This window comes from Sminthopsis crassicaudata, chromosome 4, assembly GCF_048593235.1.
Source record: "Sminthopsis crassicaudata isolate SCR6 chromosome 4, ASM4859323v1, whole genome shotgun sequence".
Classification (NCBI taxonomy): Eukaryota; Metazoa; Chordata; class Mammalia; order Dasyuromorphia; family Dasyuridae; genus Sminthopsis; species Sminthopsis crassicaudata.
This window is the reverse complement of record NC_133620.1, coordinates 241,041,924-241,054,488: the sequence shown is the minus strand read 5'-3', so window position 1 is coordinate 241,054,488 and position 12,565 is coordinate 241,041,924. Positions and strand designations below refer to the sequence as shown.

Sequence of the window (12,565 nt, the reverse complement as noted above, 5' to 3'; positions counted from 1 at the left end):
GGAATGGACCCTCAAGTCACGCTACCTAAGTTTTTCACAAATTAAATGGTGAGAATTGGCTTTAGATTATCTTTAACATTCCTTCCAACTCTATTTTTTTTCATCAAGCTATGTACAGTGAACTATTTTAATTAAAGATCAATCATATTTCTAACTTTCCCCATTTTATACCTTTCAAATTATTAGTACTTTGGGATTTTTAATAGCTTAATAGTGTTGTTTGCCTTGGTTCACTTTATGAAGAGTCATTAGGAAACTTTTGTTTTCTTCTAGGAAGGTTTTTTTCAGGTGATTTAATTCTCTTCCTAAGTCATTTGGTGAAATATCTTTTAAAATTCTCATAGAGTATATATAGCATGCCATCTAAAGGATGGTGTCACTTACCTAGCTAATGCTTTAAACATGTACTTGGTTTAGAAGTATCATCTATTTCATAAGTCATCCATAAAATCCTTAAAGTAAAGCTTTGCACAAAAATAAAATAAATTTTGTATTAGTGATTCCCATTAAGCCTATAAGACAAGTTTATGACAACTTCTTTTCAAAATATGAAATGCTTTGGGGTTTACTATGTCTTATAAATACTTTCCCCCATTTTTGTAGTCCCAAAGAAGAGCAAAAAATAAAAGAAGTAAATAAAAATGGGTTAGAACCATATCATCACAAAGCTGGAAATGAACTTAGTGCTCACTTAATGTAGTCTCTTGGTTTTAAAGATGAAGAAAATAAAGCCTAAAAAAGTAAAATTACTTAATCAATATCATGGCTAATTAATATCAAAACTGGAATTTGAACTCTGGATTATTCTGAAACGGAGTCTGTTGCAATTTCACAAAGTTAAGGCTTTATATATAATAGCCTACATGGATGTGTGTGCAAATATATACTTGCACATAATAAACCATTAGAGACCATGCCTTATTATTATCTTTTATTCCTGCGACATCCAGTCCAGGAATAAATACCAAATATATGTAATTGATTGCACTGCAAAACCTTGTATCCCTCTGGTGGTGATAGCAATAGTTAATCTACACATTATTTCTGCAGAACAAGGTAAGAGGAATAAATATCTTCCAATTTCTAAGGGCAGCTTAGGGAAGCTGGGAGCCAGGGTGAAGGAAGTAGGGACTTTTCATGTGCAAAAATGGATTTATAGTTATAATGGTTTAAGGTAACCAACTAAAATATTGCTCTAGTATACAGGCCTTTTTTTTTTTGCAAATCATTTATATGAGAAATATATTTACTTCTTCTGATTGGGTAGAATATTCAAGAAAAGAGATGATAGAAGAGGAAATAAAATAATTGATGGGAAAGGAAAGGGAAGAAAAAGAAAGGAAAGGAAATGAGGTATCTTGAAATTACATCATATACATGCACCCAAAATCCATGGGTTCCATAATGAAAATAAAGAAATAGTGAAGTCTACAGAGATATTTAAGTGATTAAATAAATTCTTTTTCTACTTTCATGATTTCTCTTGTTCCTAGAATACTAAAGCTGCATCTTAATGTTAGTCAATCTTCCTTATTTGATACCATGTAAATTTGATGATCTACAGAAAATAATATCACTGCTTTAATCAGTAGGTTTTGTGTTGTCCAAATAGAGAACAGGAAGATAAACAATGAATTGCCGATTAATATTTTTGCAAATTTAAATGAAAGCAAGTATGGCTTTTAGTATGTTGAGTGGACACCCTTCTCCCTTTGTGAACTTATGGAAAGTCAGGCATGAATGGAATATAAGGTATATGAGTGAAGGGAATTCCTACATAGTTCAAATCATAGATTTCTTCAAGTATTTCAGAGATACTGCTTAAGTTAAGGGTATATTTCCTATCTGTTAATTTTTATATTGGTGAACTGGTTTAAAGTACAATACAAAATTAATATAAATATGAATAGAAGAGGGTGAAATATTTGTACTATAAACATTTCATGGGTTTTTTATATTGTAATCTTTGAATTTTTCTTCTGAAGTAAGGTAAACTTCTCCCAAAAATGGCCATCAATTTCTTCTCTTTGATATTTGACTGTCACCAGAAATAGTACTTCTGAGTTAACTGCCAGTCTTCCTTATATTTATAATGGATTGCAGGAGATTTTCAGTAGTTCAAAATTATAAATCTGTCCTTGAGTAAGTGGTCAAGACTTTTTTTTTTATCCTGCTACACAGAATGATTAGCTTCTGATTTTGAAAGTGAATCTTCCCTTGAGTTAGATAACTTATTCCAAGATCATTATCCAAGCCATAGAATTTATGTCACTTTGATGCTAAGATTGGAAAATCCATCTACTTGTTTCCAAGAAGAATCACTTTACCTGGATTGTTAGTTAAAGATAAGAACTCCTAACTTCTGAGATCACAGCTACAGTCACAAGAATGGTTAGAGAGGAGTAATTTCTGTTGCCTGATTAATTTAATAGATAATTTCATGCTCCTCCTTCTTTCTACTTTTATGAAAACAAAAGAAATAATGGTTCAGAATCTTGAAGATGTATCAGCCTTTTCATATGAGTCAATGGCTTGTCATAGAAATTGTAGTCAGTGCCTGAAAAGGAGCTGTCCATGGTTGATCCAGAGATTAACATGTTCTGCCTTTACCTTCCACTTCCACTCTCAAATTGTTTCTTGGAGAAAGTTAGCAATTAAACTACAGTCTGAGGAACTCAAAGATTCTTTATTTGGAAGAATAAAATGCAAATATCTACTAAGAAATTCTTCCTTTATTAAGTTAAAAATATCATGTCAGTGCTTCCAACCATATAATACTGAATGGAAACATGCATATATTGACACTGAGTGTTTAAGCTTTCCAATTACTTTTATAATTCAACATCTACCCATCTAAATTGTTCTAGTTGTTTTATTATTAGCAATTTAAATGTATTTGTCTACAATCTTAATTCAGTGTTCTTATCAGATTTATTTTTGTTTTGTTTTCCAGTTTTCTCCTTGTCTTTGGTTGCTTGATTTTGTCAGTGTTTTCTACCATCCCCGAGCACACAAAATTGGCCTCTAGTTGCCTCTTGATTCTGGTAAGTGAAATACATGAATAGAAATTTACATAAATTTTAAATACTACCTAATTATAAAATGTATATCTATGTTATTTAGAGTTTGCATTTTCTTTCCAAAAATTCTATCAGAGGTAAAAAGGATGAACAATGGAATATACCAATTTTGAAATTTAGGGAGTATCAGGAAGAATTGCTACAAGCAAGATAGCTTTGAAAGTAACTAGCTATACAAAACACAGCTATAGTTTCACTTGCAATGCTCTTTTTCTGTACTACTCTGTATATTGAAACGCCTGTTTTACTTATTGTTTATGTCCAGAATTAAAAAAAAACTTTATTTAATGAATAATCATGGGTTGCAAATTAGGGGTTTAGAGTACATAATGAAGAACAGACAACACTAGAAAGCACTTTGGTGATTATATTTATACATCCTAATTAGCAAGTTATCAGAAAAGTCCCAGACACTGCATGGGATTTCTTTTTCCTTTTCCTCTTATCTCTCATCATATGGTATAATGGCAGGTACTCAACAACTCCAATTTGGCAGCAACTAAACAAAAAAGAATATGAATTGAATAGAGAATAGGAAGGTGGCATCTGGTAGAAACATAGGTGGCTCTTTTATGTGCTATATAAACCAACAGATTGATTTGAGAATTCCATTGCTAATACTGTTGCTTTTATATGTAATCTGAAGTTTCTAGGCATATGCAATTCTTCTAACTTAGAAAAAAGTTCTCCAAAGATGTCTTAATCTAAATTATTTTGTGTCATCATGCTGGAGTTGAAAGGAATCCTTGAATTATCTGTACAACTACCTGATTTTACAGATGAGGAGACTGAGACCCATAGAGTAAAATGACTTTCCCAAATTCACACAAAACTTAAGCAACATAGCTAAGATTTACAGATAGGTAAGGTTTTTATATTCTTTTTAAATTTAATTCCATTTATTTTGTTATTTTTTAAATTCTATCTCCCTTCCTTTTTCCTTCTCTCTCTCTAGAGATCACCATTTAAAAGAGAGAAGAGACAGAGACAGAGAGTAGAAAAGGAAAAAAAAGAAAGAGAGAGAGAAAGAGAGAGAGAGAGAGAGAGAGAGAGAGAAGTAAAATCACACTATTCCTACTCATATTTATAAATTCTTTCTCTGGAGCTGAATAATATATTTCTTCATAGGCCCTTTGTAGTTGATTTGAATATTTATAATGTTCAGAATAGCTTAGTCGTTCACAGTTATTCTTCCAACAATATTGCTGTTACTGTATCCAGCATTATCTTGATTCTCCTAATTTCATTCTTCATTATTTCATGTTAGTCTTTCCATTTTTGTTCTAAAATCAACCTGCTTATCATTTCTACAGCATAGTTGTATCCCATGACAATCACATACCACAACTTATTCAGCCATTTTCCAATTATTGGGCATCCCCTCAATTTCCAAAGGTGTTACAGTTTAATAGGGACTCATGCTTTCTAATACAACCCAAATAACCTTTTATAAGAACTATATCAAATATAATTTAAAATTTGTTCTTTTCCACTTATTGTGATCTAATACAGTCCTCCGAGCTGCTGACTGAGACCTAGAAGTAACAAAGGTTTTCTTTTCTCTTTAATAATTTTGTTTTTCAAAATAATTGAATCGAATTTTTCAAAATTCAAAAAAATCAAGGATAATTTTCAACATTCATCCCTGCAAAACCTGTTTCAATTTTTTCTCCCTCTCTCTCCACCTCACCCCATCCCCTGAACAGTAAGCAATCCAACACAGGTTACACATGTGCAATTCTTCTAAAGATATTTCTAGTTACCATACTGTGCAAGAAAAATCAGATCAAAAGGGGAAAAAGAGAAAGAAAAAAAACAAGCAAACAAACAACAAAAAAATTAAAATACTAAGCTATGATCCACATTCAGTCTTTATACATAGTCTTTCTCTGAATGTGGATGGCTCTTTCCATCACAAGTCTGTGGAATTACCTTGAACCACCTCATTATTAAAAAGAGCCAAATCCATCCCAGTTGATCATCACATAATCTTGTTGTTGCTGTGTACAATGTTCTTTTGGTTCTACTCACTTCACTTAGCTCAACTCATGTAAGTCTCTCCAGGCCTCTTTGAAATCATCCTGTTGATCACTTCTTATAGAACTATAATATTCCATTATATTCATATAACACAACTTATTCAGTCATTCCTCATCTGATACCAATTCTTTTCTTAAAGAACTATCCAAATAAGCTACAAATCTGTTCATTCCAATTCAGCTACACACCTGTGAAGTGGTATACCAATGCATCCCCAAAAATAAGAAAAAAAAAACTTACTTGAATGAAACATCATTTCATTTGAACAAACTAAGTTTCAATACCCTGGAAGCTCTGTGAAGGTAGAGAGTGAAATTAAGTAGTTAATTGCGTTCTCTGCAGCATAATGCAGTGAGAAAAGCACTGAAACTGGAGCCCAGAGATCTCAGTTCCAATAATGTCTCCACTGCTTATATGACCTTGAAAGAGTCCTTTGTTTCTCTAGGCCTTAGTTTCCACATCTAGAAAAGGAAGGACTTATACTTGATAGCTGCTCAGGGGGGCTATGAAACTATGAATGTATTATCATTCTCTAAGGTTACTTGACATTAATAAAGACATAATAATTAACAATAACTAATTAATCATTCTGATATATCTTGCAGAAAACATACTGGTGGCCAGTGAATTGTTTTTCATTAAATGTAAAGTTCTACTTAGGACCAGGATATAAAAACACTCCACAATCCAAGAGTCTAACAAGATTCATTTGATATGTCAACCATTGATAACGGACCCCCAAACATTACACTGAATTCCATGGTAATTACAAAGTTAGGTGCTGATTGCAATCATGATTTTTTAAGCTGTTAAGGAGGGAAGAATTGACCAGCAGCAATTCAGTAATTTGGAGTAAGTTTGAATATGGCAATTTGAGAAGTAGTCCTAAATCCATTGATGTTAAGAGTATTCTGATTTTCATAAGATGAGTACTTCTGTATAAATGGAAGCACTGCTTTGAACAATGGTGGGCAGGCAGTGCTTGCTATGTAGTGTTCTCAGAAAGCTGCTGCTAAGTGCTTTTTATGAGAGAGGAGATTTGTTAGTCATCTTCTTTTTATGCAGATTATGATGAATTATCAAGTATCCTAGGGCACTCTACTCTTTGAAAAGAACAGCATTGTTAATATCAACTTAGAAATATGCCCAATGTGTCGCATGGCTAATTATGATTTAATCACTGATGAAAACTAAAAACAGTTTCCATAAGAACATAGCTTTAATTAAATAGCAAAAACTCAAGTGTGTCCATGGTTTTCCCCATTTTTCCCTCTAACTAGAAATTAATGAACAAAAAAATGTATGCATACTAATATTTTCACCAGTTAATATTTGCATGTCATTTATACTAATTGTATAATTGCTATAGACCAGCAGGGAAAGAAATAGGAAATTCTAACATGCATAATGATTTGAAGAGTATGCTGTTAATATTTTAATATAAAATATTTAGCTAGTTAATCTGATTTCAAATTGAGTCTCTCTCCTGAGGATTATAAACAATGAGAATTTGAAAGGCAAATTTTTGACATTTGTTTCCATTGCAAGTAGAGAAAAAAAAATTTTAATTGAAGAAAAACATAAACTACACAATAATAATTTTCATTTTTATGAGTAGATTTCTACCCTAGGCAGCATTAGGTAGAGGACAAAACCCTGGATTTGAGATCAGATGACTTAAATCTCAGCTCTGCCAGTTACCTCCTTTGTTAATCTCTTTGGACTCCTCTAAAATAACATAAATTCCCTGAGAAAAAGCAAATCACTTTTTTTCCTCTTCATATGCTTAGGGCCTAACATAGAGATAGCATTTAATATTTATTAATTGATTGACTTCCATTTCCTCACTTGCAGAACTACTATCAATGATTTCTAAAGTCTAATTTCTAAATTCTGTGTTTCTAAATAAGTCTATTTTGTTATGCTGAAATACCTTTCTTTATATACCTAATTTGACCTTCATGAATCATTTTTCATGCTAATTAAAAAATGTATAAATTTGTAGAATGGATCACATTGCAGTTGAAATCTTGACCATCAGACATCTATCCCAAGATCACTTTCTTCCACATTCCTCTGCATATTTCTCTGGTTTTTTGTTTGTTTGTTTGTTTGTTTGGTGGGGGGTAGAACAAGACCTGTGACTTATAGCTAAAGGCAGCTCCCCTTGAGTAATTGCTTCCACCAATAGAGATAACAATAAGCTGTGCAATTTATAATATTAGAGAGTTATTTAGAGTAATTGAGAAATTAAATGACTTTTTCAACTCACATTAGATATTTACCATTTCTCTGGACCTCACCTGTTTACCAATGACTTTGAAAACTTTAAGACTACCAGACTTTGTCAAATATCACAAATATCTCAATTTATATTTCAACTTTAGCCTTCCCCCCCAAAATAATTCATTCCTTCTCTTATTCCCAATCACCCTATTTCAATCCCATTAAATTAGACCAAGCTAACAATCAGATAAATACAAATTAGAAAAAAAAAATCACATTCAATGACCATTTTCCACGTTTCAAATCCTAGATTTGATGGATTTGTTTGCTTATTTGACTTTTAAATTATATGGAACAAAAGAGGTAGAGTTTTATTTTTTACATAATTCTCTCATATTCTTGATAGATTGACAAAAGTGATGTCCATAGTGTTTCTGCACATGTTCTTGTCTTGTTGTGTACAGAAATGCAGAATTGTGGGATTTGGGTAGTATTAATCTGGAAAATATTAAGAATTACCTTTGAAAATAAGATATTTTTCAGCAGTCTTAAAACCATGGTCAAGTGTCTTCTAATTATGTTGAGCTTTTTGTACAAAAATTCTAATCCAGCTAAATGTATTACATTGGCACACATTACACATGAGACATATGCTCCTTCTAGCTACTTTCTATTTCCAGTGACTAATAAAACAGTTCTTGATGGGACTGATGACAGTTTTCATGGTTTTATCAACTGTTCTATCAAAGGTCTACATCTGTTGACTAGAACATTGGGCTGAGAGAGCTCCAAAACTGACAGAGTTGATTATTGTGGCTTCCATCCAATGACTCAAAACTGTGAGCACAACATGACATGAAGTTGTGTATGGGAATTCCAAGGACAACATGGAACTTGAGCTCCTTCCCTGCAGCTTATAGCCTCACACCATATGCATTTCCTGGAGTTTGTTTCTCTTACTTAAAGTCGACCTTCCAAAGTACAATTCCCGTAACCCAATGAAGACTTTTCTGTCTGAGCTTTCTCATCAGACATGGTAATGTTTTGATTACAATGTTTGCTTCAAGTGTTGCTTACAACTTTTTTCCTAAAAAGTTATTTACTTAGAATAAATAGTAAATAGAAAAGGCCCAGTTTATCACAATATATTAATCCACAAACTTGGTTCTAAGAACTCCAAATAAAAAATTGACAGGGATTACTATAAGGAAACAAGATCTAGTAAATTTAGCAAATAAAGCAAAAACATCATTTCTGATACTTCTATGTCCAATCATAATCTGCTTCCCATGAGGTGGGTACATGCTTATGAAAAGCATTGTCAGATCTTCATGTTAATTACTATGGGGAACTTTATATTTCTGGAAGATTCTTATTTCAAGATTTTAAAAAATCCTATACTGTCTCCTGAAATAATTACTTGAAGCTCAGCTAATTCCTACTTGGGGAGCCATTTGCTTCCAGTTATATTCATTGTAAGATATTAATTTTAGACCTTTAAATATTTTGACTATATATTACTAACCAAAATTTTACAGTTGAAAAAAACGAGACCCAAAAAAATTAAAGGTCTGGTCAAGGGCACTCATGCAATGAGTGGCAGAGCCAGGATTCAAACCCAGATGCTTTAATGCCACATCCAACAAACCATGCTGCCTCCTCTTGTTTTGAATTGTTTTTCATCCTGCTAACAGCATGTAAAACTGAACTTCACTTTCCTCATCTATAAACAAAGGAATTTAATGTCATATGCTTTCCAGTCCATTCCAACTCAAAAATTCTATGGTTCTATAACCTATTATCTATTCTGGGAATGATGTAATCTCATTTTGCTATACAATTCTATCTTTAGGGACAGGAGAAAATGAGAGTTAGTGATGAGATACCCACGGTTATACATGGACAAAGCTGCATATCAACAGGAGTGACCTTAAAGCTATCACAAAGTCCAATCACACTACAGAGTGGATGGACTGGGGCTGGTTGATTTGACTGAATTTAAAGACCGAAAAGAGAGTAGACTCTTGGTTCCCTATAGACTCAGCTCAATTTAGATATGATATCTAAGCCATCCCTTCTTTTGATAAATTCACTTCTAATTTATTGATTCCTCTAATCCCCTCAAGTCATAATTCAAGAGCAATATAGTTTGAGTAATTTCTATTCCATTTTGCAGTCAGAATTTAAAACTAGATTTTCCTGACTCTAGATTTATTGATTGATTGATTGATTGCTTGATTGATCAGTGAGAGGCAATTTATAGATCTCCATAGAATCTATGGTCCAGCCAAACTGTATTCTTGATATTTCTTATACATGACACCCCATCCCTTATTCAGGTGTTTTTGCATAGATTATCCCATGCCTGGAACATCCTCCCACCTCATCTTCACTACTTAGAATGATCATCTGAACCAAAATTACCTTGTATATATTTTGAATACCTTAATATGGGGGGCAGCTAGGTGGCGCAGCGGATAGAGCACTAGCCTTGAATTCTCAGGAGGACCAGAGTTCAAATGTGGTCTCAGACACTTAACACTTCCTAGCTGTGTGACCCTGGGCAAGTCACTTAACCCCAGCCTCAAAAAAAAAAAAAAAAAAAAAGAATACCTTAATATGTGTGTGTTGTCTCCTCCAATAGATCCAGATATGCTTGTAACACTTAAGTGGTTTGCTCACATTTATGGCACTAGCATGGGCCAGAAGTAGACATTGGACCCAAATGATCCTGACTTCAAGGCTGTCCATTATATGATATTGTATTCATCAACCAGTAAAAAAGCATTTGTTAAGCATCTACTATATGCCATTGATTGCACAAAGACAAAAATGAAATAGTCCCTGCTCTGAAGGAGCATCCTTCCCTTCTATTTGATATGGGAAGAGCTGAGGCAGATACCATTATTTACATGTGCACATTCATTTTCTCTAACAATACAAAGCGAAACCCACCCATTCCTGCCCATATTGTCTTACTCTTATTCATATCCTTCCACAAGTACCTCACAATGGTCCATCCAATATTCTAGAGTTTTTCCTTGCTTTTTCCTCTCATTGTGAGAGTATCAGGGGAGCACTCTGACTATCACTCTGTCATCTTATTTTCTTGTCATGTGACCAGTCTATTTTCTCTTCTTGTCATGCAATTCCTTTGTGCTGTTTCTATTATTTTTCTTAATATGTTGTAGCTTACTTATACCCACCATTCACTTTTCCATTGCCTTTGTTATTAACTCTTTAGAAAGAACTGTATTTTCCTGTCTTATTACTGTTTAGCAACACTTATAAAATGTAAGTCGTAAAAAGATGGCTCTTGCCTGCTTGAAAAGCTTAAAGTGTGTAAAACAGTCTTGAAATCCCCAATAACCATTAAGAATTTGTTAAACATGTAGTTTTATGCCAGGTATTGTGCTAAAAGGCAGGGATATAAATACAAAAACTGAAAGGATCTTTATTTTCTCTCCTCCTGTTTAACTCTGGAACAATTTACTGTCCAATTGTACTGTTCAGATAAACATTCTGATGAAAAAGCTCTGTAGGGTATCTATATAAATGAACGTTTAAATTTGAGAAATGGACATTCTTCATCTACTTGATTTTTCCTGTGTAGATAGGACAAATTCCTTTGAGTGACTGATAGTCTCTCCAAGAAGATTCTGCAGTATTCTGGGAATTAATAAACACAGTGTCATTTGTAAATAGAAGCCTTTAGATAATGACCAAATCTTTTAGAGGGATGTATCTTTGTATTGCCTATTAAAATGGTATGCAACCCACCTTCTGCAGCTTTTGGTCAGGGAAACTGTTACCAATTTGAGATACATGAAAAAGGTCTCATAATATCTTTTGACCTAGACTAAGTTGCCCTTTTATCAAAACTGCAAAATATTACCATCATTTGACTAATAAAGGACAAATTGTGATGTATTATGTAGATGTTCCAGAACACCTAGATAGCAGGCACACTATAAACACAACAAGAATTTATAATCTGCTGATTGATTTCAGTAAGTAGAAAATCAAATATGGCTGTTAATTTTGCTTTCCCCAGTTGATGTGTTCCTGAAATGTTAGACATGTATCCAACACTCATTGTCAATCATACATTAAATACAATAACTGAACTTGCTATCAAAAAGAACACATTTTGTGTTCTTTATAAAGTGGGTTACCACTCCTTACTTTGTCTCATAAGTTTGAATTTTTTGTTTTTTTAATTTTTGATGATCCCCAATCATATTAGCATTTTCCAGCATAATGGGAAAACTTGAAGATTTAAGAGAAAGCTTTCTTTTGTACTAATTGGATTCTGAAGTTTAAATAGCAAACATATGTTATGTTTATTGCTCCCCTTATAGATTCACAAAATTTAAGAATTAGAAGGAATCTTAGAAGTGATTGAATCCAAGCCATGCCTACAGAGGAATTCCTTCTAGAGTAACCCTGACATATCCATAACAGTGCTACCAGCATTGTGGGAGGACTAGAAACTAGTTGAAAAAACTCAAATAGTTTTTACCTAGAGATGAAAAATAGGAAAAGAATAAAATCTTTGTCTTCTAGCATCTGAAAGGTTATTAGTGAAAGAGGGATTAGCTCTATTATGCTTGACACCAGAAAACAAAATTAGAACTGGAGAGTTGAAGCAATGAGAAGAAAATGGTAGATTTGATGTAAGAAAAAACTCATCCAGCCTATTTGAGACTTCCAGTAATGGGAAACTCTAGCTTCCCTATTCCGCTTTGGAATAACTGAGATTTTAAAGTTTTCCTTAGATCAATCTTATTTCATAATAATCCCTCACTGTCTTATTCCCAAAATAGATTTGCTACATTATTTCAATCAGGAACTGATCAGGTCAATCATGACTACAGTCTGATTGAAAGACCCATGGAAACAAAACACTACATGAGAAATTTTTTTATACTTTGGATTACATAATTTAATGGGAAGAGAAAGGACAGGGTTTCAAAAAATACTACTCCAGAATAAGAAAGTCATGCATGAATATGCTTCCCAGAAATAATTCAGGCAAGAATATAAAGTACTATCACCCTAAACTCTTTATTGATCAGTGTTCATTCTTTTAAATTTGCTAAAATTCTGCTTATCTTATCAATGTGTCCTACTTCCTCCCAAACCTACACTTCTATGGGAAAAGTAGCCAAATTTGACTAAAAACTACCTTATTAAAACAATTTGCCATCACAGAATCA

The 12,565-nt window shown here is 33.0% G+C and overlaps 1 protein-coding gene across 1 annotated transcript in view; it reads left to right on the top strand.

Annotated features, from left to right (window-relative positions):
* The window catches only part of KCNQ5 (potassium voltage-gated channel subfamily Q member 5), a 628,906-nt gene that overhangs the window by 420,042 nt on the left and 196,299 nt on the right, over positions 1-12,565 (top strand). The window contains exon 2 of the mRNA XM_074310500.1: positions 2,954-3,044. Coding sequence (XP_074166601.1) covers positions 2,954-3,044 — 91 coding nt within the window. The remainder of the gene's footprint in view (positions 1-2,953; positions 3,045-12,565) is intronic.